This window comes from Macaca mulatta, chromosome 8 (genome assembly GCF_049350105.2).
Source record: "Macaca mulatta isolate MMU2019108-1 chromosome 8, T2T-MMU8v2.0, whole genome shotgun sequence".
NCBI lineage: Eukaryota > Metazoa > Chordata > Mammalia > Primates > Cercopithecidae > Macaca > Macaca mulatta.
Window position 1 is genome coordinate 66,578,742 of NC_133413.1, and position 26,963 is coordinate 66,605,704.

The 26,963-nt window shown below is 43.1% G+C and overlaps 1 protein-coding gene across 2 annotated transcripts in view; it reads left to right on the forward strand.

Moving 5' to 3' along the window:
* The window catches only part of LYN (LYN proto-oncogene, Src family tyrosine kinase), a 138,636-nt gene that overhangs the window by 55,871 nt on the left and 55,802 nt on the right, over positions 1–26,963 (forward strand). Inside the window, exons 2-8 of one of the 2 annotated variants that reach the window (XM_001087049.5) lie at positions 10,559–10,695; positions 15,095–15,140; positions 16,262–16,367; positions 19,087–19,185; positions 19,309–19,412; positions 20,588–20,737; positions 22,456–22,608. In XM_001087049.5, coding sequence (XP_001087049.2) covers positions 10,564–10,695; positions 15,095–15,140; positions 16,262–16,367; positions 19,087–19,185; positions 19,309–19,412; positions 20,588–20,737; positions 22,456–22,608 — 790 coding nt within the window. In that variant the 5' untranslated portion in view covers positions 10,559–10,563. The remainder of the gene's footprint in view (positions 1–10,558; positions 10,696–15,094; positions 15,141–16,261; positions 16,368–19,086; positions 19,186–19,308; positions 19,413–20,587; positions 20,738–22,455; positions 22,609–26,963) is intronic. The other variant, XM_015145385.3, reaches the window with a different exon arrangement.

Sequence of the window (26,963 nt, forward strand, 5' to 3'; positions counted from 1 at the left end):
ATCTACCTCTTTAATTATTTGCAATTCTTTTCTGGAAACATTCTAATAAATGCAGTGATTAAAACTGTACCCAGTGCTGCTACCCCTTCATGTCGTGGATGACTACATGACCCCTGGGTCTACCTACGGCTGTGCTTATGTCTGGTGGCAGACAATAAAGAAGGAGCTTCAGCCAGACACAGTGGCTCACACTTGTAATCCCAGCACTTTGGGAGGCCAAGGTGGGTGGATCACAAGGTCAGGAGTTTGAGACCGGCCTGGCCAACATGGTGAAACCCCGTCTTACTAAAAGTACAAAAATTAGCCAGGCATGGTGGCAGGCACCTGTAGTCCTAGCTACTCAAGAGGCTGAGGCAGGAGAATCGCTTGAACCCAGAAGATGGAGGTTGTAGTGAGCCGAGATTACGCCATTGCACTCCAGCCTGGGCGATAGAACGAGATCCGTCTCAAAAAAAAAAAAAAGAAGGGGCTTCAAACCAGGTAAACACAGCAAACAGAAGATAAAATGTGTTGGATTTGAATCACAAAGGCATAACCAAAATTAATAAACAGGAAACCACTGAATATGTATATACAACCTTTGTCAATTAAATATTTTAAAATTTAAGGCTGGGTATGTGGCTCATGCCTGTAATCCCAGAATTTTGGGAAGCCCAGGTGGGAGGATTGCTTGAGCCCAGGAGTTTGAGACCAGTCCTAGCAACATAGCAAAATCCTGCCTCTACAAAAAATAAAAAAATTTGGCAGGCATAGTGGCACACGCCTGTGGTCTCAACTACTCGGGAGTCTGAGGTGGAGGGCTGAGGTGGGAGGATCACTGGATCCCGGGAGGTTGAGGCTGCAGTGAACTGTGTTTGCACCACTGCACTCCAGCCTGGGCAACAGAGTGAGAGAAATTTTTTTTGTTTGTTAAATTTAAAAAATGAATAAAATAGAGAAATCAGCCATACTGTATTATCTCTCTCTTTTTGGGGGATAGGGGACATTTTAGATTAATTTTGTATTGATAAAATTTGTATACCATAAAAGTCACCCCTTTAAAGTATCCAATTCAGTGGTTTTTAGATTTCTCTTAACATCGTATACTGTCACCACTTTTTCCAGAATCCACTGCATTTTATGTGTAGCAAATATATACACTGTAATTCAGCTGTGCAGAAAAAGAAAAACCACTTTAGATTTTGTGGCTATTCTCTTCTCAGCCTTCTGGATAGCAGCAGGTGAGAAAACAGCTTAAGTTTGCCAATAGGGTTTGAATCTTTTCCAGTGTAGTCTGTCTTCCATCATGACTGTTTCTTCTTCTTGCCCGCTACTCCTTTCCAATCTGGTGTTTAGGTAGGTACAGGGTTGCCGCTGTGCTATTTGGTAGAAAGAAGCCATGGGTTCTCTCCATAGTCTGTGTATGCCGTTCACCAGCCTGCTAAGATTTGACTGGGCACTGCTGATTTGAGGGATGTTAAATGCACATCCACCGTGCAAGTGCATGCAAGCGGGAAACTTGTGGATCCCCTGGAAACCCTGACAGGCGGAATGAGGGGAGCCCTGAGACAGCATCTGGCTGTTTTATCTTGACACCCCTTTCCTCAGTGCTCAACCCTGCATGAGACATGAAGAGAAGAGCCAACTCCTTCCTCAGACCCAAAGACATCCCTCCCGTGTCAAAAGAGGTGCACCCTGTAACTGGCTAGCTGGTCTTAAGCCCACTTCCCACCTCCCCTTTCGCAGTTGACCCTTAATAGTCAAAGTGGATGAAGGCTGGCAGGCACCTTGGACACAGGTTCTATCCCAGTCTTTACTCTTTCCAACACTCCTTCAGATACTTCTTTCTCACTTCTCCTAAGTCATCTCCTCCTCCCTTCTAGGGGGAGCCTGATGGCTCAACTTAGTCACAGACAGGAGCTGACACCTAACCACAGAAGCAGCTCTGTGGTGGAGGTGATGCCCACACCATGGACGCGAGCAGCTCCATGGGCCATGGTCATAGCCTGGAGGAGACGCCCACACCATGGAGGCAGCTCTGTGATCTGAGGGATCCCAGCATCAAAACAGCATTGCCTTAATTGCCCCCAAACACTGTTTCTATTACACATGACATTTAAACCTTAGGGAGTTATGTTCATAATGTTAGGTTGCCTAAAGAAAAAAACAAAAACAAAAGCAAACCGAAAAAGCCTTAAGTAGGGCCTTACATTGCAGGCTGGTCAGATAGAGAAAGCCGTGGTATGGAGCTTGGCCAGCCTGGGCTACCAGCTCACCAACTGTGCCCACCCTGGCTGCCGGGAGATTTTACTGAGGAAAAATATTGGAGAATGTATGAAAATAATGACCATGGTATGAAAGGGGAAAAATCTTAGTTGTTTAAATAAAGACAGTCTGACTAGGCCCTTTTCAGTTGTCTCTCTTTTAAAAGTGATTTAGGTGCTGGGCGCAGTGGCTCACGCCTATAATCCCAGCACTTTGGGAGCCCGAGGCGGGAGGATCACCTGAGATTAGGAGTTGGAGACCAGCCTGGCCAACATGGTGAAACCCTGTCTCTACCAAAAATACAAAAATTAGCCAGGCATGGTGGCAGACGCCTGTAGTCCCCACTACTTGCTACTCAGGAGGCTGAGGCAGGAGAATCGCTTGAAGCCAGGAGGCGGAGGTTGCAGTGAGCCGAGATCGCGCCACTGCACGCCAGCCTGGGCAACAGAGGGAGACTCCATCCTAAAAAACAAAAAAAAGAAAGAAAGAAACGGAATTTGGGAAAATTAACGCAAGACTGAGCTGCTGGAGTTGGGAATTAATGGGGTTGGTGGTGGAGCTTAGTGCTAGTGCCCTCTCCAAGTCTCTCCAACACTGCTGAGGCTGCCAACCAGGCTATTGTGTCCCCATGTCACTTTGATAAGCAGTTTGGAGAAAGCATTCAACTCTTCTGAAGACTTTGTTTCTCTGATCTGAGTCTCCTTTCCGAAAGTAAAGTAAGAAGGACAATTAAAGCGTATCTAAAGGTTTCTGTGTTGGTGGGCAAAGTAAATCTCTTGAGTTATAGAACTGATACTGGAATGCAAGTGTGTAGGGGACATACTTTTAGGGACAAATTCCTATAAATGATGCTTGAACCAGGCTTGGACCTAATTTGAAACTCAAGATCACTTTTGTTTCAGATAGGCACCACCCACCTCTATTTCCCCAGGCTTCCTTTCTCTTCCTGTTGTCTTTCTAAGCTCTCTAATTCAGAAAACTCTTGGAGTTGGAGCTCCCTCCATAGAGAGGCAGCAAGACCTTGCATCAGTAAAGTACAGCTTTTAGGCTGGGCACGGTGGCTCATGCTTGTAATCCCAGCACTTTGGGAGGCTGACGCGGGAGGATCACCTGAGGTCAGGAGTTTGAGACCAGCCTGGCCAATATGGTGAAACCCTGTCTCTACTAAAAACACAAAAATTAGCCGGGTGTGGTGGTAGGCACCTGTAATCTCAGCTACTTGGGAGGCTGAGGCAGAAGAATTGCTTGAGCCCGGGAGGCAGAGTTTGCAGTGAGCCGAGATCACACCATTGTACTCCCTCCTGGGTGACAGAGTGAGACTCCATCTCAAAAAACAAACAAACAAAAAAGAAGTGCAGCTTTTAGATATAAGGAATAGGTTCTAGGTTCTACAGCACTGTAGGGTGACTATAATTAAACACAATGTGTTATATATTCCAAATAGCTGGAAGAGCAAATTTTGAATGTTCGCAACACAAAGAAATAATAAATTAAAAATAATAAAAGCAACAAAAAGAGAAAAAGTGCAGCTTTGAAGCCAGACCAAGTTCCAGTCATACCTGAGACCTTTGATTACTTAGCACAGGTTAATCTCTGGGTTTTACTTTCCTCATACACAAAGTACCAAGGACAAAGTAGGCACATACGTGTTTATCCCTTTTCTACCCCCACGTATTTTGTCTCTTACCCTCATAGACATTTATAGCTACTCTGTTTGCTTTAGATGTGTGACCAGCTGATATTGCAAAGTCAGGCAATAAACCCAGCAGTTGAGTTCAGCAATCCAACTCCATAGTCCTTACTTCACAATATTTTGTGAATTGTATAGTGTCTTCTTTAGGAATTTCAATAGAAAATTTCTATACAGGATCTTTTACCTCACAAGTGGACTTTAGAACTTAACCAACAAGGTGGTGGATGTCCTCTTAGATTTTTTTCCTGTGGACATTAAATATACATACATATATATGGGTTGTGTACATATATTAGGTTGGTGCAAAAGTAATTGGCAAAAACCAAAATTACTTTTGCATCAGCCTAATTTAAATATGTATATATAATTTTTTCAATCAGCAATTCTTGATTGTTTAAGAATGTCCAGATACACAAATCTATCTTTTTAACCCACTCATAATGTGTCACTTTGTTCTAACTTAAAGAACTAACCCCTCATGAGGACATCTAGCTTGTCTCCACTATAAGTCATGCTAGTGGGAACATCCTTGTGCCCCAGTGCAGTGTATCTAAAGAACAGATTTCGAGAAGTGGAATTCCAATGCAAGATTGCATCTTTGTTGAGCAACTGGATAATGGTAAGGCATTGCTAGATTTTTACCAGAGGCGGTAACTAGGAGTTATAGTTCATCACCCTACCGCCTCTGGTAAGAGTGATTTTATGAAACCAAAACCCTACTGCCTCTGGTAAGAGTGAGTTTTGTTTTGTTTTGTTGATGGAGTCTTGCTGTGTCACCCAGGCTGGAGTGCAGTGGCACGGTCTTGGCTTACTGCAGCCTCTGCCTCCCAGGCTCAAGCGATTCTCCTGCCTCAGGCTCCTGAAGAGCTGGGACTACAGGCAAGTGCCACCACGCCCGGCTAATTTTTGTATTTTTAGTAGAGACAGAGTTTCATCATGTTAGCCAGGCCGGTCTGGAACCCCTGACCTCAGATGATCCACCTGCCTCAGCCTCCCAAAGTTCTGGGATTACAGTTGTGAGCCACCACACCTGGCCAAGGTAAGAGTGATTTTTAAAAACCAAAAAATTATCCCAGAGTCTGGGAATAAAATAAAAGAGGGATTAAGGTCACTCTTCTAATATTCTAAGGCTCTTAAATGAAGATGAGCCACCCCTAATGGGTATTCGTTCCAATGAAAGAAAGACTTTTTAGAAAGAGATATCTCCAGCCTCACATTTTCTGGATGGGTCAGTGGATGTTGCTTTGTAGTCAAAAGGCTGCCTGGCCGTTTGTGTCTCTTTAGACCATATTGTAAAACTTTTGCAGTGAACAGCCTAGAGTTGTATTTGCATGTCAAAGCCTCAGTTACTATCTTGTTTTAACCAGAAGTCTCTACCCATAAAATATGTCTTTATTTACTGTTCAAAATATGGTTTTGAAGGCGCTGCTGACTACATCATCCACAGCACTTGATATAAAGTGCATTATAAGCAAACTTGGAATTCCTGTTGGGGACACACATTCCCATCAGGAGCCTGGTCTGCTTCCTCTCTCCTGCTGTGACTCACGGTGTCCCTGGCCCTTCCTGCCAGAACACCCAGGGCAAATGTGCAGGTCAGTTACAGCAGACCTGTTCCCCACAATGTTACCACATTCGCATTCTTCTCATTGCCTTGGCGCTGGTTTTCTGGTTTTATTTTATTAACTTCATTATTGACTCTTTAGTGGTAAAACATTTTAAAGCTTTTTTCTCTGAGAAAGAGATAGCCTGTAAAAATAATCTGTTTGGCATTGTTAATAAATAGATGAAACATGCATTTCAAAATAGCCATTGTGGTAAGAGCCCAGGCTGTAGACCTAGCTTCTTAGACTTGAGAACGCATTCCTGTGTGAGTCCTAGCCCTACCTCTCCCAGCTGTGCTGTGCGCCAGTCATTTAACCTTTCTGAGCCTCAGTTTTCTCCTCTGTAAAGTCATCTGGCCATATGGTTTCTTCAAGGATTAAATGAGATGCTCAGTACATTATAAATGTGTAATAGAAGAATACTAAGGTGGAAATCATTGTAAAGTGTAGCTCATATCACTTGGAACATGTAACCACTCTCAGTTTTTGTCAGGAGTATATTGTGTTTTCTACATTTCTGGTACTTTCATACAGCATAAGGAATTGCAAGACCTGTTCTCAGTTTGGGTTGCTCATCCCCATGTCACATGGAGGACCTCTCTGGAGGTTTCTGGTGGGAGAGTATCTGAATGGGGGACCCCACACACTTTGTGAGCAGAGATCGGCGCTGCCTGAGCAGTGAGGCCATGCTAACTCTCCACATGGCTTTAATTTTTTTCATTTACAGTACATACATTTGATGTTAAATTATCCATGACAATGGCAGGGAGAAAATAAGCATAAATAAATGACCATCTATTGATCTTCCTGTCTTGGATGTCGCCACCCCACCCACATCCACCCGCCTTTTGTTTCCATCCTTCCTCTTCCCAAGACCACTGCCCTTGTACGATTGCCTCCATCTTTTCCTCTGTCCCCTTTGGAGGCTAGGGGATGGATTTCCTTACAGTAGCTCGCTCTCCCCCAAACACTTCCTACAGACTTTCTGCTCAGAAATAGAGATCTCAACATGTCATTTCACAGTTGGAAAAATGTTCTGCCAATCCCAGCTACTCCAGAAGCTGAGGCAGGAGGATCCCTTGAGTTCAGGAGTTCGAGACCAGCCTGGACAACACAGGAAGACCCCCCCTCTCCCCTTCTCAAAAGAAAAAGAAGAGAAAGAAAGGAAGGAAGGAAAAGAACAGAAAAGGAAAAGGAAAACGTTCCGAGGCTCCCTGCTGAATGCAGTAAAGCCAGCACTACCTGGCATGCCACCTCAGTTAGCCTCCAGCCACGCGCTTTGCTAACGCATCCCCTGCCTTCCTGTGCACGACTGGGGTTTCTACCATCTTGATTTTTTTTTTTTTTTTTTTTTGGCGTACAGTTGTCCATCATATCCTCTTATTTTCTACCCTCCAACTTTTATTTTGACAATTTCAAATCTATAGAAAAAGAGATCACTTTCTTTAGAATCACTAATTTTTAAGACATTTTGATACATTTGTCCCTTCCTTTTCTCCCTTCTCATTTTGGCTGAAGTGTTGAAAGTTGCAGACACCATGACCCCTCACCCCCACCCGCCTCAGTTGCATCTGATGCACACTGGATGTTCTCCTGAATAACTACAGTACCATCATATTGCGCTTACAAAACACAACAACAGTTCCCTGATATCATAATCTCATGTGTAAGTCAATTTCAACTTCCCCAGTTGTCACGTATCACAGCTGTGTGTCCCCCGCAAGGCCCCAAGATTCCATCAAGGTTAGTACCTTGTCTCTTGGGTCTTCTCTGATATGGAATGGTTCCATCCCTCCCTCTAGCTGGAGTATCCAGGCAAGTTTTCTGTAGAAAATGGCACATTATGAATTTTTCTGATTATCTTGTTCCTCTCTTCCCTGTATTTCCCATAAACTAGAAGTTATTTTAGAGGTTTCTGTCTGTTTTAGAACAACAGACCCAGGTGGGTTTTGCCTCCTTTCCTTCTCCTGTCTCACCATAGTCAGGAGGGGTATTGATGGGCATGTGGGAGTCCCAAGCCCACCAGCCACAGCTCCTCCATCCTTTCTTTTTATTTTTTTAGACCAAGTCTGGCTCTGTCACCCAGGCTGGAGTGCAGTGGTGTGATCTCTGCTCACTGCAACCTCTGCCTCTGGGTTCAAGTGATTCTCCTGCCTCAGCCTCCTGAGTAGCTGGGACTACCGGCGCCCATCACCATGCCGGCTAATTTTTTGTATTTTTAGTAGAGACTGGGTTTCACCATGTTGGCCAGGCTGGTCCCAAACTCCTGACCTCACGATCTGCCCACCTCGGCCTCCCAAAGTGCGTTTATTCTTACTCTTTGAGTACCTGCGTGGAGCGGGGCTGTTTTAGGTTCTGGGGGTACTGCAGTGAGCAAAGTAGAGGGAAGCTGTCCCAATCAGCTTAGATGCTAGCTTAGGGAGCTGACCCTAAATAAGCTGATACATGATGGAATGTGGGTGGTAACCAGACAAGAGTGAGACCTGTCTGGGGCGATAACATTCCTGTAGGATCTGAGAGAGAGAGAGAGAGAGAGAGGGGGGGGGGGAGGGAGAGAGAGAGAGAGAGAGATGGAGCGAGGGGATGCTGGAGCAAGCAACGAGGGCAGGGGAACCGCAGGGACGCGGTGGGGCAGCGCCGCCCGCCCGGGCGTGCTGGGGGATTCCCTGTGCCCTGGTTGCAGCGCGGCTCGGTCAGGAGCTGGATCGAGCGGCCTGGTGCTCTGTGGTTTGGCCGCACCCATGCAGGGCTCCTGCTCGGGAGCTCACGGTGTGCGCAGGGTCCTCGCGCTGCTATTAACCTATTTGCCCATTTATAAAGCATGATTTTAAGGGATGATGAGTTAAACACCGCTTTTTCGGGGAGGGTGGCGGGGCGTGGGAGGGATGAGACTGGTGAAAAAAGAACTCCCATACTTAACTTAGAGATCAACTCTAAACCCATGGCCGTTTCAGAAACTTTAGCCTATGAAAAAAATGTGCTGTTTTGAATCAAAGAAGTACTTGCTTCCCCTTTATTTTGGGAACTGCAGCTCGCTAGTTTCAGAAAGAGGTGTGGCTGCTCTTTAGAGGCTTCATACCTCAACTAATGAAATGATAAACAAGTCGAAGTTCCTGGACCAACTGGAAGCCTTCAGGACAACGCAGGCCTGGGCACGTGGCAGCGCTGTGGGAGAGAGAGGGCCGAGTTCCCAGAAGAGCTCTTGAGGTTTCTTAGCACAATTCCTCCCCCACGAGGTATTGCCTAATCACACCACCTCTCCCCCTTCCCCAAACTCCTGTCATCTCTGCTTCCTCTAGACTTAACTCTAAGCCCTAGGCCGTGAGCACAGATTTGGCAGTGCTTCAGAATTACACATCACATGGGGAGCACCATGCTCCCACTGTGCCCCAAAAGAGTTTCCCGGACAGTGTCCAGAGAATCTATTCGGTGAGAACCACCTTCTAATGAAGTTCATGAGATTTTTCTTTTCTTTTTTTTTTTTTTTTTCTTTTCTTTGTTTTTTTTTTTTTTTTTTTTTTTTTTTTTTTTTTTTTTTTTTTTTTTTTGAGGCGGAATCTTGCTCTGTCGCCCAGGCTGGATTGCAGTGGTGTGATCTTGGCTCACTGCAACCTCCACCTCCCGGGTTCAAGCAATTCTCCTGCCTCAGCCTCCTGAGTAGCTGGGACTACAGGCGCGCACCACCCCGCCCAGCTAATTTTTGTATTTTTAGTAGAGACGGGGTTTCACCATGTTGGCCAGGATGGTCTCCATCTCTTGACCTTGTGATCTGCCCGCCTCGGCCTCACAAGGTGCTGGGATTACAGGCGTGAGCCACCGCGCCCGGCTGTTTTGCTTTTAGTGCATAGATTTGACCCCAAGACTATACTGTAAGACAAGAACTGTGTCTGATTCAAACGTTCAAAATGGTGATTTTTGCCGTCCCCAGAGTGCGTGTGTAGTGCTCAGCCGTCCTGCGTTAATGGGATCACTGGATGACAGAGTTGGTGTTTAGATGTGCACCGTGTGTTGTTCTGCACTGGTCAGGCACTAGCCCCCTTCTTGCCATGGTGGCGTTCCTCCACAGTCCTAGCATGGCTTGCAGAGGCCATCATTTTGCTTTTACCTCCGCTAGTACTCCTGGTTTCCTGACTCAGGTAGCTTACTGGGTAGCCCTACTGGATTTGATCATCTGAATGTTTTCATAAGCATCTTCTCTCCCGTAACTGTGTTTCCTCATTTCATTTCCAGTCTTGAGGAAAGTCAGGCCATCTTCCTAGACCCCTAGCTATGTTTAGCTGGAACTGGGTTCTATAGATTCTAGCTCTTCATCACCTGCCCTTGAAGCCTCAAGGCCCCCCACCCCACTCCACCTTGCACACTGCAGATCGGATGTGTCACTTGTCTTCAGAGTAAAAAATCAACCACTCAGCATCGCATCCAGCATGTGCCTCCCTCTCTGGCCCTGACCCCTGACCTTCCCTACCTGCTCGTTGACTACAGTGTTTAGTGTTGTAGATAGAGCTCATTTTCTGGAGAGATCAGGTTGATCTAGCTCTCGGAAGGGGCCATGTTCTCTTGAGCTCATGGTGGTTGCATATGAAGTTTCTTCTTCCTGGAATCTCTTTGCTGACTTTGCAACCTGGCTGCCATCCCTCCCATTTCAACTCACAGAGCATTTCCTTTAGGAAGCTTTCCCTGACCACCTCCTTTTCCTCTTGCCTGAATTACATGTCCTTTCTTAGATCCTGTGGGTCCTCTGTCATCGAGTCTTTACACATCTTTGCCACAAGAATACGAACAGAGTTAGAGCTGAATTTGGTCTGGGTGATGGAAAATTAATGCTCAATAAATATTTGTTGAGTGAATTAATGGACAGGCAAACCTATTTGGGAATAGTATTCACATTTGAGTTTATTAATCTATATATGATAAAGAATAAAAGTACATTTTTTTCTACTCTTTAATGGAGAGATTTTGATGACTTGAAGCAGTTCTAGAATGGTAAAACAATGTTGTTGCTTTTATATTTCAACAGGAAATATGGGATGTATAAAATCAAAAGGGAAAGACAGCTTGAATGACGATGGAGTAGATTTGAAGACTCAACCAGTACGTAATACTGAAAGAACTATTTATGTGAGAGATCCAACGTCCAATAAACAGCAAAGGCCAGTAAGTAGATAGTCTCAGGGGAGAATTCCCACAGCAAGATCAAAGCATGGCTGCATAATTTAAACACCAATCTGTAATATGTGCATGCAAAAAAATCCCACTGATTACTTGGTCCTCAAATAATTTTTGATATGCTTTGTAACTTAGTCCTTTGAAGAACGTATAAACATTTTAGGGATAACTAGGCCACTCATTGTGCAATAAAGGGGCCTTTGGTCACATTCTTATGTGTGAAGAAAGCCATCTTTCATATTACTGGTGCAAAGACCCCACTATATATATATAGGTTTGTGTGACTCAAGATATGTAGTGAGAGGCCGGGCGTGGTGTCTCACGCTTGTAATCCCAGCACTTTGGGAGACCGAGGTGGGCGGATCACTAGGTTAGGAGTTTGAGACCATCCTGGCCAACACAGCGAAACCCTGTCTCTACTAAAAATACAAAAATTAGCTGTACATGGTGGCGGGCAACTGTAATCCCAGCTACTCGGGAGGCTGGGGCAGGAGAATCGCTTGAACGTGGGAAGTGGAGGTTGCAGTGAGCCAAGATAATAGCACCACTGCACTCCAGCCTGGGTGACAGAACAAGACTCTGTCTCAAAAAGAAAAAAAAAAAAAGATATGTAGTGAGATTAGCTCAGTGGTTTAGAAGCAAAAGGAAATGCGGGATGCAAGTCAGAAACTAAAATAGGAACTAATGTGTCTTTTGTTGTATCATACATTATCCTGTCTTGTCATTCCTTCAATTAATTCAAAATAGTACAGATCCTGAAGTTGTCATCTTTTATTTTAGTGAATTAAAATATTAAGGAAAAGCACCTCTAATTCTGCCCCCTAACCTTAGAGAAATAGCTGGACTAGAAATATTTTATGAGTGATGTGCTATTTGGTGTATTTTGGAAATATTTGGCAAAGAAAGAAATAACATCGCATTTTATGGAAAGGAAGAACAGAATTTTGAACAACTATAACCTGAAATCTACTTCATTTCAAAGCTTATATCCTTTATATATGTATTCTCTCACTCTATACATGTATATTGCCCATAGCCTGCTTTCTATGGAATTCTGCAGCATTTAAGCTAGAAACAGCTTATTCCAGATTAGCCCAAATGCCGTTATTAAGAATTTCTGGGCCAGGCTCAGTGGTTCATGCCTGTACTTTGGGAGGTCACGAGGTCAGGAGTTTGAGACCAGCCTGGCCAACATAGTGAAACCTCGGCTCTACTAAAAGTACAAAAATTAGCCGGGCGTGGTGGTGCGCGCCTGTAGTCCCCGCTACTCAGGGGACTGAGGCGGAAGAGTTGCTTGAACCTGGAAGGCAGAGGTTGCAGTGAGCTGAGATCGCCACACTGCACTCCAGCCTGGGTGACAGAGTGAGACTCTGTCTTTAAAAAAAAAAGGCATTTTTATAGTTTCTCTAGTCTGACATGTATTTAAATACTCAGGTGTTTTAGAAATATATTCCCATTATCAAGGCTTTCTGCCTGCCCTCCCCTCACTGTGTCCCCATTATCCTGAAGGTAGGAAATATCTTTCATATATCAAAGTCACATGTCATTGCTGAGACGAAGAAATCAACATCAGTCTTCTTAAGAAATGGAGATAGGCCAGGCACAGTGGCTTATGCTGTAATCCCAGCACTTTGGGAGGCCGAGGCGGGTGGATCACCTGAGGTCAGGAGTTCAAAACCAGCCTGACCAATATGGTGAAACCCCGTCTCTACTAAAAATACAAAAATTAGCTAGGCATGGTGGCACATACCTGTAATCCCAGCTACTCAGGAGGCTGAGGCAGGAGAATTGTTTGAACAAGGACTTGGGAGGCAGAGGTTGCAGTGAGCCAAGATTGCACCACTGCACTCCAGCCTGTGCTACAGAGCGAGAGTCTCCAAAAAAAAAAAAAAAAGGAAGTGGAGATAAAGAGTGGATGTATCATGCTATTAAGTTATCATACATTATGTTTCTGGATAAATTAGCATTGTAATTTTATGTATAGAAAATATATGTACTTATGTAACAAACCTGCACGTTATGCACATGTATCCTAGAACTTAAAGTATAATAATTAAAAAAAAAAAAAAGGAAAAGCAAAGTCATTACTGTGAAAAAAAAAAGAAAAAAGAAAATATATGTACTTAAAGTGTATAAGAATAATACATTTAAATGTGTGATAAATATAAATATAAAATTTAAAAACTTATTACAGATTACAGGCAGTGAAAAAAGATTACATAAGTATATACAGATATCGAACCATATAATATATAAATATGACTAATAGTGAAATAAGAGAAATTAGAGTCACAAATAGTTTTCTTATAGACATCAGAATTCTCAAAAAAGGATCTGATTTTTCTCATACCATATGCCATAGATTTTATATGTTTTAAAACACAAGTTTTTTTCATTTTGCCTCTATTTATTTATTTATTTATTTAGAGGCAGAGATTTGCTCTTGTTGCCCAGGCTGGAGTACAATGGCACCATCTCAGCTCACTGCAGCCTCCTCCTGAGTTCAAGCGATTCTCCTGCCTCAGCCTCCTGAGTAGCTGGGAATATAGGCATGCACCACCACACCTGGCTAATTTTTGTATTTTTAGTAGAGACAGGGTTTCACCATGTTGGCGAGGCTGGTCTAGAACTCCTGACTTCAGGTGATCTACCCACCTCGGCCTCTCAAAGTGTTGGGATTACAGGTGTGAGCCACCACGCCCAGCCTGTTTTTTGTTTTTAAATGAACAAAGATGTCCTTTATTCAGAAAAGTAGAGGAGAATAGTGTACAAACCCATGCACCATTTTTTCCTCTTGTTCAAAGTAAAGGGGATTAAAAATCAAGTTTGAAAGCAGAAGTAGTAACTGTGCTTGAAGTCTTTCAATTCCCTCCTGTATACCATAAGTATTTCAGTTTTTCCCTTCTGTGGTCACAGATGCCCTCGCCTCATGAACCAGTTAGGTTGGCCTTATTCCATGGCCATAACCAACACTCTCAACCCTGGCCAGATATGCCAAACTGCATGCTATGGATTGATTAAAAAGGGAATCTGATGAGAAGGTGAGGTAGAGTTGATGCAAATTCAACAACATTCTAGAAACAGCCATTTTAAGGAAAAATCTAGAGCAGTGGTATATGTGTTGCATATATGTGTTTTGGTCTTATAAAAAGCATATTAAAATGTTTGTAAGTTAAGGGCTTTTTGAGATTTGAAAAATCAGCTTGCTGCTTTTAAAATGATGTAATTAGTTTCTGGTTTTCTAGTTATTTCCTCTAAATCACATAAAATAGATCATATGTCCAAATTATGCAAATCTGAATGACTAAAAAATCAACATAAAACTTCCTGACATAAACATTTGAAGGATAGTATGCAGCCATGGGTTTTTCTGGTACCACAATGTAGTAATTTTCCCTGCCTCACTGAACTGGAGATTTTATGGGCTTTCATCAGAAATTTAAATTTCAGTACAAACTGTTTTGGTCCCATTCTATGAAGCCACTTTAATCAAAAGAAACAGAAAAGTTACATGGCTTGTGGTATAGGCCTCTAACAGCATCTATCTTACAAGAGGCCCAGAGGCCTCACAGAGCCTCACGCGGCACTGTGAGAAAAAGGAATTTGATTTTAAAGGTAATTGAGGTGGACTTTTGTGCCACCAGATCCTTTCCAATAACTCACCTCCCCACTGAAATAACAGGGGATGCCATCTGTCCCTGCGATGGAGTCAGGGTCAGCCCAAGAAAGCCTGGATGGGATGGGACTTGCTCTCAGCCTCCAGGGACAGAGACCTGATCATGCAATTTTATACAGCTGGGGAAGCCTTGGATGGGCAGTCCCGGGCCGGGATGGCAACTCCACCAAGTCACCAGGGTCCCGCCACTTCCGTCTCCATCCTCCTGCCGCTGATTATTTGGTTTCCATGTGAAGACTCCAGCCTTCACTTGTTTCTAGGGGGAGAGAAAGAGGCAAGGGAAAAGGGGAGCTGACAGCGAAGCCCTGCCCAACTGATCTGCGGACCAAAACTCCCTCCACCCTCTGCCCAGGGCTAGAGAGTTTGGAAGCACACTCATTGAGCTGGGCAAACTGCCACCCCAAATAATATTAGGGTTCTGTCACCAAATAAGAGGAGGAGCTAGGATGAGGTGAGCACCTAGCAGCCCCTGCCCAGAACCTTGCTTCCTTCCTGCCACCCACAGCAAGTGGTAAAGGGCCCTGTCACTGGCGGAGCAGGGCAGGATGCACCTCGACAGGTTTTTCCCTCTGTGCTCCTGTTCTTTCTAACTTAATAAATGAGCCCATCCTAACAGCATCTGCTACTGTTACAAAAATCGTATATGCAACATGAATGTGAGTAAGAAAAGCTAACCAGTGTTTTTTTTTTCTAACAAATATTCTCTCATAGGTTCCAGAATCTCAGCTTTTACCTGGACAGAGGTTTCAAGCTAAAGGTATGGTTTCATAGCAACATAGTTAAATTTTTTTTTCTTTACTATTAGAGCTTCTATAAAGTGATTGTCCTAAATGTTTTATTTTTTTATTGTGGGACACGTATAACATAAAAATTTACCCTCATAACTATTTTTAAGTATACATTTCTGTGGCATTTTGTACATTCACATTGTTGTACAACCAGTACCACCCTCCATCTCCAGAACGCATCTTCTCAAACTGAAACTGCATACCCATTAAACAATAAGTCCCCATTGCCTCCTCCCCCAGCCGCTGGCAAACTCCGCTCTTTGTGTCTTTATGAATTTCACTGCTCTAGGTACCTCCTAGAAGTGGAATCATACAGTAATTGACCTTCTGTGTTTGGATTATTTCACTTAGTGTGATGTCCTCAAGGTTCATCCATGCTGTAGAAAGTGTTAGAGTTTATTTCCTTCTAAGGGTGAATATTTCCTTGTAAGTATATGCCCTGGCCAGGTGCGGTGGCTCACACCTGTAATCCCAGCACTTTGGGAGTCCAAGGCAGGTGGATCACCTGCGGTCAGGAGTTTGAGACCAGCCTGGTCAACACGGTGAAACCCCATCTCTACTAAAAACACAAAAAATTAGCCGGGTGTGGTAGTGGGCACCTGTAATCCCAGCTACTGAGGAGGCTGAGGCAGGAGAATCGCTTGAACCCAGGAGGTGGAGGTTGCAGTGAACTGAGATTGCACCATTGCACTCCAGCTTGGGTGACAAGACTGAGAGTCCATCTCCAAAAAAAAAAAAAAATGCCCCATGATGTTTATCCATTCCTCCATCAACAGACGTTTGCATTATTTCCACGTTTTGGCTATTTGAAATAATCCTGCTGTGAACATGGGTGTATCATTTCTTAAATATAGAGTTATATTATAGTTTTAGTTTTAAGTGATTTGCAATAATGAATACTGGACACAGTGTATACAGCAAGCTACTCTCTGTGGGCGTGCAGACCCTGAGCCCACTAGGCAGGAAGCACATGTCCTTCTTCCAGTCGCCCCTCTCTTAGTGCTTCCTCTCATCCTTTGTGCCCCATGAGATTTGTTAAAATACTTCTGCTGATGGATTCCTACAGATGTTCTCTTGTGTTCATCTTTAGATCCAGAGGAACAAGGAGACATTGTGGTAGCCTTGTACCCGTATGATGGCATCCACCCGGACGACTTGTCTTTCAAGAAAGGAGAGAAGATGAAAGTCCTGGAGGAGTAAGTGCTCTCAAGCATGCCACGGCTGCTCCTTTCCTCAGGCCACTGAGCCCTGCAGGCTGTCCCCTTGTCTTGCTTCTGGTGCTACAGCCATAGCCTAGCTCCCTTCCTGTAATGGGCATGAGGCCTCCTTGCTATCCACAGGGAGTGGGCAGTGGAAGGAATACAGCCAAAGGGACTTTCCTTTTAAGTCCATCTGAGCGCTCTGCAGGGGATTTCCCTTTGAAGACAGATGCTGGTTTTTCTTTAAAACAATTTTTTTTTTAGATGGGATCTCTCTCTGTCATCCAGACTAGAATGCAGTGGCGTGATCATAGCTCACTGCAGCCTTGAACTCCTAGGCTCAAGCAATCCTCTCACCTCAGCTTCCTGAGAAGCTAGGACTACAGGCATGTGCCACCATGCCTGGCTAATTTTTAAAATTTTTGTAGAGATGGGATCTTGATATGTTGCCCCGGCTGGTCTTGAACTCCTGCTGTCAAGCAATTCTCCTGCCTTGGCCTCCCAAAGTGCTGGGATTACAGGTGTGAGCCACCACACCTAGCCTGGTTTCTTTCTTTATCCACTCTTGCCACCTTAAGAAATTTAGGTCTGTGTGGCCCATGCATGATATTTGAAATGGCACTTTTCTTTTGTTATATTACTCATGTTTAGACTGGGTTCATGGGCCCAGCCTAGTTTGAGTTCTAAGGGTGCTGAGCTATAGTAGCCGTGTTGGAAAATTCTCGACTCAGCAGCCACCATGCTTTTGTGAGGATGCCTGAGTGTCATCATCTCCTCGACCCCCTCTTGCTGACTCAGACATGTGGCAGTGTCAGACCATAGGCATGCAGGGCAGTGCTCAGAATAAGAAACTCCAGTTGCTTTAATTCTAGCTTGTTTTACTTACTAATCTTGCATTAAATGTCGTTATGACCTGCCAAATAGGGTTTGAGGGGGAGACCCCCTTATTAAGGACAAGGTGTTCCATGGTTGACAGCAATGTTGCTTATGGGTTGAACATGAACTTAAGCCTGATCCTGGCCCTGCCACTTGATAACTGTATGACCTTGACAAGACCATTAAACTTTTGTACCTTGGTTTCTTTACTTATAAAATGGGAATGACAGTACCTAGATCAGGGGGTTGATGTGAGCATGATGCATGTGTATAAACATAACATAAGCAAAGAGGAGGCAGAGCTTAGTATTAGTTCTAGTTGTCTTCATGCCTTACAGACAAGGATCCTGTCTGTGTGTGGAATTTATAGACGAATGCAGTTAAGGCTCAAAGGGACCCATTCCTTCCCCCATTACCGGCTTACCTGCTTGCTTCTTCCAGTGCTGGTCCCTTCCTCCTCCCTGGCTCCATGCCTGCCTTTCTGCTGAGGACTCGAGCATGGTGATAAGGCTCACTTGCTTGGAATTGTCTTATGGTTTTCTTTTTTTCGTGGTGTCCATCTCTAGATGTTTGAACAAAGGAGTTTATAATGCATGAACTATGGACCAGTATTCCCTTGACTGTCATTTCTATAAGGCTTTGAAAGCATTTCTTAGCTATCCTGGGGCAAGTTACAAACCTTTTGCTTCTGTGAGATGGGAGCCATTTGTACCAACTCTTCTTTGTGCACCCCTGATCCCAGTGACACATGCTTTAGTTGTAAGTCTGTTTTTCTTTGCTTCTGTCTCTAAACATATTTTAATTCCATCACGAAGAGTGAATTTTCCCACTGGATTCTGGGGTTCCAGAGATGTTCTCCACCCACCTTCACCCTCCTAAACAAACATCTTGAGACAATTGCTATTCTAGCTGTTGAGTCTTGGATATAAACACTTTTTTCCTTTTATTTTTAGTTGACATGGAATAATTATATGCAGCCGTGGGATACAGAGTAATATTTTGATACATGTATGCAGTGTGTACGGATCAAATCAGCATAATTAGCGTATCCATCACCTTGAACATTTATTATTTCTTTGTGTTGTGAACATTCAAAACCCTCACTCCCGGCTTCTTTTCTTTCTCTCTCTCTCTTTTTGATAGCTTTATTGAGAATTCACAATACCACGCAATTCACCCATTTAAAGTGTACAATTCAGTGATTTTTTTAGTGTAGTCACAGAATTGTACAACCATCACCACAATCCATTGTAGAACATTTTAAATACCCCAAAAGGAAACCCTGGACTCCTTAGCTGTCACTTCCACTGTCCCATTCTCTCCAGCCCTAGGAAACTACAAATCTACTTTTTATCTCTGAAGACTGACCTATTCTGGATATTTCACACACATGGAATCATACAATATGTGGTCCTTTGTGGCTACCTTCTTTAATTTAGCATAACGTTTTCAAAGTTCGTCCCTGTTGTAGCATCTCTCAGCACTCCGTTCCTTTCACTGCTGAGTAATATTCCACTGGACGGATATTCCAGATTTTGTCCATTCATCAGTTGATAGGCATTTTGGTTGTTTCTACTTTTTGCTTTTACAAATAATGATGCTTTGAACATTCATGTACAGGTTTTTGTGTGGATGTTATGGTGTCATCTTTCTTGGGTATAGGTCAAGGAGTGTAATTGCTGGGTCCTGTGGTAACTCCATGTTTTCTTTATTTTTAATTTTTTAATTGATACGTAGTATCTGTACATAAATACCTATTTATGGGATATCTGTGATATTTTGATACATGCATGGAATATGTAATCTTCTAGCTTCTTTTTGATGTGTATTTCTATTCTAGGCATGGAGAATGGTGGAAAGCAAAGTCCCTTTTAACAAAAAAAGAAGGCTTCATCCCCAGCAACTATGTGGCCAAACTCAACACCTTAGAAACAGAAGAGTGAGTCCTCATGTGTTGTCATCTTGGTGGCTTTGTTTGCCACATTGGATTTCTTGTTAATATTCTTCACCTTTTTCTTGCTCTGGAACATAATACGCACGAAATGTTGAAATGTTTTCACAGGTGGTTTTTCAAGGATATAACCAGGAAGGACGCAGAAAGGCAGCTTTTGGCACCAGGAAATAGTGCTGGAGCTTTCCTTATTAGAGAAAGTGAAACGTTAAAAGGTAGGAAATGGTTCAAGGCCTATTTTAAAACACTATTTAGGAAATTATTTTTAGAAACTATTCTAGAATTACTCAAGGGGAAAAAAGGATATAGTATGCTCTGGTAGTAAAAGTTTTATAGTTTGATAAAAAATAACACACTCCAATCATTAGTTGTGCTACCAAAAGTAATATACTTGAGTGTGGTGGCTCACACCTGTAATCCTAACATTTTGGGAGGCCGAGGCAAGAGGATCACTTGAGTCCAGTAGTTGGAGATCAGCCTGGGCAACATAGCAAGACCCCATCTCTACAAGAAATAAAAAACTAGTCAGGCCTGGCAGTGCATGCCTATAGTCCCAGCTACTCTGGAGGCTGAGGTAGGAAGATCACCTGAACCCAAGGAAGGTAGGCTGCAGTGAGCTGTGATCATGCCACTGCACTCCTAGCTAGCCTGAGTGACAGAGTGAGGCACTGTCTCAAAAAAAAAAGAAAAGAAAAAAGTACGGTAGAAAGCACACATGATTGTGGCCAGTTCTTAGCATGCTTTGTTTGCTGAGCCTTTTGCATTATTATTTAGAATAAATCCTGAAATTTTAAGACAAAGAAAATTAGGCTGGGCATGGTGGCTCAGGCCTGTAATCCCAATGCTTTGGGAGGCTGAGACATGAGAATCACTGAACCCAGCAGTTTGATACCAGCCTGGGCAACATAGCAAGAGCCTGTCTCTATAAGAAATTTAAAAATTAGCCAGGTGTGGTGGTGCATGATTGTAGTCTCAGCTACTTCAGAGGTTGGAGTAGAAAGATCATTTGAACCCAGGAGGTCAAGGCGGCAGTTAGCTATGATTGTGCCGCTGTACTCCAGCCTGGGTGACAGAGCAAGAACCTGTGAAACAAAAAAAAAGAAAAAGAAAATTAAAATAACTTAAAAATTTTTTAATGTAGCTAAATAATAATTTTTAAAAATTATCATGAAGAAAGAAAATGGTATGTTGGCAAGCTACACAGCAAACAAAACGTGGCTTCATTTGTCAAGTAGAATTTTTATAGGACTTTTAAAATTGTGCATTTTATACAAACTTCATATATATATATTTTGCATATTTTTATCACAAAATGTGTACTGCAGTTGTTGTATAATGCAAATCTTATTTGTGAGATATAAATATTTACTTATACCTTTCCCCCCCATAGGAAGCTTCTCTCTGTCTGTCAGAGACTTTGACCCTGTGCATGGGGATGTTATTAAGCACTACAAAATTAGAAGTCTGGATAATGGGGGCTATTACATCTCTCCACGAATCACTTTTCCCTGTATCAGCGACATGATTAAACATTACCAAAGTAAGTAAAAACTGAACGTTCAACAAGACAAAATATATTTGTTATGATATGTATAAGACGTCACACACTATTTTTATATTAAAACTTTTAGGCATCATATTTCTCTTAGATACAGTTGCAGGTCATATTCTATAAATGATTCTAAATTAATCTATAGTTAGGCCAGGCACAGTGGCTCACGCCTGTAATCCCAGCACTTTGGGAGGCCAAGGCAGGTGGATCACTTGAGGTCAGGGGTTCGAGACCAGCCTGGCCAACATGGTGATACCCCATCTCTACCAGAAAAAAAAAAAATTAGCTAGGCGTAGTGGTATGTGCCTGTAGCCCCAGCTACTCGGGAGGCTGAGGCAGGAGAATCACTTGAACACAGGAGGCAGAGATTGCAGTGAGCTGAAATCACCCCACTGCACTCCAGCCTGGGTGACAAAGCAAGACTCTGTTTCAAAAAACAAATAATAAAATAAAAGTAATTAATTCGTCTGTAGTTAAATACACAAAGTAAGATTTGATCCTTGTGATCCTCCCAGTCCTTCCCACCTAGTAGTACATGCTGTTTGACATTCAGTGTTCCAGAATTACCAAGAGAAAAATATATGTTATCTTTGCATATATTTTTACAACGCATCTGAATATCTGGAATAGGAATGCAGATTTGCAGATCTGTGTTTGTGTGTGTGTGTGTGTGTGTGTAAAAGTAATATATATTCTTGGTAAAGTCAAACAGAAATAACACTACCACTGAAATATTTAGAAGTGGCAGGTCAATGTCCCTGTCTCCAGTGCCACTTTGCAGCCCTGCAAAGCCTGGGCCTGAAACTCTGGGTCCCTTTGCTGTATGACTGGAGTCAGTTGAGTGGTTGTTGCCCCAGCTCCTTTCTATGACCTGCTCGAAGGGAATGCATATTATAGGTTTGCTTGAGTCCCAAAACATGGAGAGAGCAACGTGCTTCCGATTTTGTAGATTCCTGCCTCCCTCCGCCCTCCCATTCCTGTGTGCATCCTGCACATGCTGAGAGCTTGTGGTGCTCTGGCTCTGTTCTGGGGCCTAGGGTCCAGTGGTGACATGACCGACTCCCCACTATGGTACCCCGTGAAGCTTAATGTAGGCTCAGTAATCTGAAATCACATTTTATTAAGTGTGACAACCTGTCAGCCTGTGGTTGTCTCTTGGCTTTGTTATTTTTGTTCATGTATGTTAGCAGCGCTGATGAATACAATCAAGTATGTTTTCAATGGTTTTTCTTATACAGATTTCAGGCTGGTGGCTCACGCCTATAATCCCAGCACTTTGGGAGGCCGAGGCGGATGGATCACTTGAGGTCAGGAGTTCGTGACCAGCCTGGCCAACGTAGTGAAACTCTGTCTCTACTAAAAAATATAAAAATTAGCTGGGCATAGTGGCAGGTATAATCCCAGCTACTTGGGAGGCTGAGGCAGAAGAATTGCTTGAAACCAGGAGGCGGAGGTTGCAGTGAGCTGAGATCACCCATTGCACTCCAGCCTTGGTGACAAGAGTGAAACTTCGTCTCAAAAAAAAGAAAAATAAACAAAAACCCCCACAAATTTCAAAAGTCACAATTATGTGAAGGATGCATTTTAGTTCACAGACTGTGGCAGGTTGGACACTATAAGGCTCCTAGTTGAAACTCTTCTTTATAGACACAGGTGAAGTCCAAAGTATAGCATTTCTTAACCTTAATTTTTCCCTTTCAAATTAGAGCAGCCAGATGGCTTGTGCAGAAGATTGGAGAAGGCTTGTATTAGTCCCAAGCCACAGAAGCCATGGGATAAAGATGCCTGGGAGATCCCCCGGGAGTCCATCAAGTTGGTGAAAAGGCTCGGCGCTGGGCAGTTTGGGGAAGTCTGGATGGGTAAGTGCGTGGCTCGGGGGACTATGTCCTTCTAGAGATCGTGACAGAAGAAGTAAAGGCTCAAGCCAATTTCGATCAGCTTCTGAGCCAGACACTAAATTATGTCAGAGGCATCGTTTATTTTGTTTTCCTGTGTCCGTCGGGGTTGAGAACTGGCCTGCAAAATCTATTTACTTCAGCTCTTGCTCTTTCTTGCGACTTAGTAATTCTTTTAATGTTTGTAAGGAGGGGAGTAATGGGTATTTATCTTGATCATCTGCCCATTTCTTCATGATTCCCTCATCGCCAGATTCTCTGGATGCACAGTTCAAGCGCAAGAAATTTGCTTCCATCTCTGGGAAAGGTTATCTTAGGGCTGGGACCCATTGGCTTAATAGAAAGCCTCAATGTATTATAATTTGAGGGTCACCAAGAAAGTTTCTGAGGTTCTCAAAGTCACATCCTGAATAAATCATTTCTTACCATTAAGTATTGCCTTCTCAGGCTGGCAAGAAGTGCAGCAAGATTATAGCAGTGGCTTTTTCCAGGGGATTCTTTTCATCTACCTACTTTTAAAAAAGTTTTATAGTGGGCTGAGAACAGCGGCTCATGCCTGTAATCCCAGCACTTTGGGAGGCCGAGGCAGGAAGATTGCTTGATCCTAGGAGGCCGAGAATAGCCTGAGCAACATAGGGAGACCCCATCTCTACAAATAAAGAAATTAGCCAGGTGCCATGGTGTGTGCCTGTAGTTCCAGCTACTTGAGAGGCTGAGGTGGGAGGATCACTTGAGCCAAGGAGGTCGAGGCTGTAGTGGACTGAGATGGCACTCCTGTACTCCAGCCTGGGTGACACAGTGAGACCCTGCCTCTAAATAAATAAATAAATAAATAAATAAATAAATAAATGTTTTCATAGTGAATGCGAATTTCTTTAGTGATAAGAGGTTTTTAGAACAAAAATGCTAAAGCATAACATTCTTTTAATGGTTCTAATGGAATGTGTGGTTATTTCTGGAAAGGGTAACATGTTAGGTCACACACATCTGACTGCGTCACTTTTTCTGTGTCAGCTTTGTTGAGTGAAAGCAAATGTGATTTCTAAATGAAAGGGGCAGATGGCTTTTAAACACTCTCCAGCCCCGGCAGAGCAGAAGCTGCAGCCACGTGGGCATGTCACCTCTGCATCCAGGTTTTCCCTCTGCAGTCTTGGCCCCTGGGATCACAGCCTTGCTCACTTTCTCCTGTTGGCCCCTCTTGAGCCAAAGTGTCTTTTAAACACGGCACATACTGAGCCAGCCTATCATTAATTCTTACTGCACTATAAGTCTTTCTGCACATATTTGCAGAATTCAGGTAAACTGTAATTACATGACTTCACATTCTCCGTTTGGATTGGCACATGTCAGAACTGGTTGGCAGTACAAATCAGGTCCTCCGTTTCTGTTCCACTCAGCAGATTCATGGGTGTGAGTGCTCACCCTGAATGTTGTCTCTTCCCAGGCACACTCTATTGTCTAAGTTGGAACATCTTCCTCCTCATTTCTCTATGTGCTCTTTTTTTAATTAACATGAAATTCACATGACGTAATTAATCATTTAAAACGAACAATTCAGTGACATTTAGTACATTCACAATATTGTGCAGCCACCACCTCCATCTACTTTCAAAATGTTTTCATCATCCCAAAAGGAAGCAATGTACCCAATAAACAATCACTCTTCATTTCTCCCACCACTCAGCCCCTGGCAGCCACCATTGTTTCTGTCTCTATGAATTTAACCACTCTAGGTACCTCGTATAAGCGGAATCATTTATTTGTTCTTTTGTGTCTGGCGTATTTCACCTAGCATAATGTTTTCAAGGTCATCCATGTTGTAGAATGTATTAGAATTTTCTTGTTTTATGGCTGAGTAATATTCCATTGCATGACTATACCAGAGTTTGTTTATCTACTTATCCATTAGTGGACCTTTCAGTTGTTTTTACCTTTTGACTATTATGAATAATGCTATATGAACGTTCACATACAAATTATTGTGTGGACACATTTTCATTTCTCTAGTGTATAAACCTAGGAGTTCAATGCTGGGGCGTGTGGTCAGCCTCTGTTGAACTTTTTGAAGAACCACAAAACTGTTATCTGCTCATTAAAAAAATGACTTGGCTTCTTTTTTCCTCCGATGATGTTTATTTTTTTTTTTTTCCAAATCTACAGAATGGAGCAGGAATAGTATAATGAATATTGTATACCCTTCACGTAGATTCACCAGTTGTTAATATTGTCCTAATTTTCTTATTCTTTTATTTACGTACACATACATAGATGTTATTATTGTTGTTGACCACCTGAGACTAAGTGCAGATGTGACTTGCTGAGTTTTGTGAAGAGTGTCTAAGCACCTAAGCAGTGCTGTGTTCTCAGTGCACCTGTCAAGAGGCATAGTATTAGCTGGTCCTATTCTTAATGATGTTCTATTTGATTTTGTCTACAGTGATCCACCATCACTTTTATTTAAAGTGATCCAAAAGTTTAAATGGATCATTTAAATTTAGTTTCTCCATGGCAACTTTTTACTCCCTTTTGTAATAAATAAATACTCTGTGGGAGTATTTAAGGACTCCTCCCTCGCTCTTTGAACATGTCTGTTCCAACCCCACTGGCTCACATCAAGAACCAGGGACTTCTGCCTTCTCTTCCCGGCTTCCCCGTCTGTTCACTGAGAGTATTGGCAGGAAAACCAGGATCACAATCACAGTTAATTGTGCTCTTAGTCCATCTGAGTACTTACTGTGACTTTGCGTGGGGAGAAGGAGGAGAAGACAGGAGGAAGGGAAAAAAGAGTGTACAGGCTCTACGGGCCCTGCTCTAAGTGCATTTGCATTGACATTCTCACATACTCATTGCTGTAGCACTGCGAATGAGACAGGCGTTTCTGTGATCATTGAGATCACAGAATCAGATGAGCAACTTACTCAAGGTCATTCAAGGCAGTGAGAGAGGCAGGCTGCTCTGGCATCTGGGAACCCTGGACTCAATTATTTGCTATACTGTTTCTAACTTAATTTGACTTCCCTAGCCTCAGTTTCCACATCAGTGAAATGGACAAACTCCTATCTTATCAGTTGTTCAAAGGAAGAATGAGATTATGCACCTAGGATGTTTCCCAGAGTCTGACTCCATGTGCCCTATTTTTATTATCATCACTTTTTTGTATTTGATTCTAGTTATTGGAAGCTATATTTTGATGCCTTTTCCCCAATTTTAATCATAAAATAGAACTATAAATAATCCAATTAGACTTTCCTATGGATATTTGCTGGCAAAGTAATTAACATGTCTGCCATGAAAAGAAATGTAGAGGGAGGTTAACCAGGAAGTACTGGTTCACCCTAAATCAGTAGCCCTGCATATAAAGTGATAGCTTGGAATTTTGTTCCAACCTCTCCTATTCAGCTGCAAAGCCAGGATAAAGCATCAAATTGCATGCTGTTTGCACCTGAGAGATAAGTACAGTGAACCAAGTACATTCAAATCCAACTGCTTGAGTGAATTATTTCTCAATAACACTGTTTTTAAAGATGCAGTTGTTGGCAAGGCACAGTGACTCATGTAATCCTGGCACTTCGGGAAGCCGAGGCAGGTAGATCGCCTGAGCTCAGAAGTTCGAGACCAGCCTGAACAACATGGTGAAACCTTGACTCTACCAGAAATACAAAGAAAATTAGTTGAGCGTGATGGTGTTGCACCTGTGTTTCCATCTACTCAGGAGGCTGAGGTGGGAGGATCGCTTGAGCCTGGGAGGTGGAGGTTGCAGTGAGCTGAGATTGCACCACTGCACTCCAACCTGGGTGACAGAGTGAAACCCCATTTCAAAAAATAAATAAACAAATATGCAGTTGCTGCCAGCCTGGATGCCTGGCATCAAAAGTGCTGCTGTCAGCTGTGGTGTCAGTGCATCTGCCAGGGGGTGCCTGGTGAGGCTGGGGGCAAGAAGTCAGGATCTAGGCAGCCTGGGGCGCACACCTCAGCAGACCTGCTTACATCCCCTGTTCTGTCATAAGGTGCAAGTCTGCACTAAAATTGTGCACCTGGAGCTTAAGAACATTGGTCCTTTCTGGGATTGGGAAAACCTCCTTTCTTCTAATTCCAGATACATCAAATCCCCCTGTCTATTTCTCTTCCTTTCCTGCACACAACCTTGATTTTAGATAACTTTTGCTTATCATATATCCAGGTGGTGCCTGGGAGAAACAAGTTTAGAAGAGAAGAGAATGGGGTGTTAGAAAGTATGTGATTGTTCTATGCAAATTGTTCCTTTTTAGACTGTCTGAAACAGGGTAAAAATCTTGAGAAAATACATCACTTGAATAGAT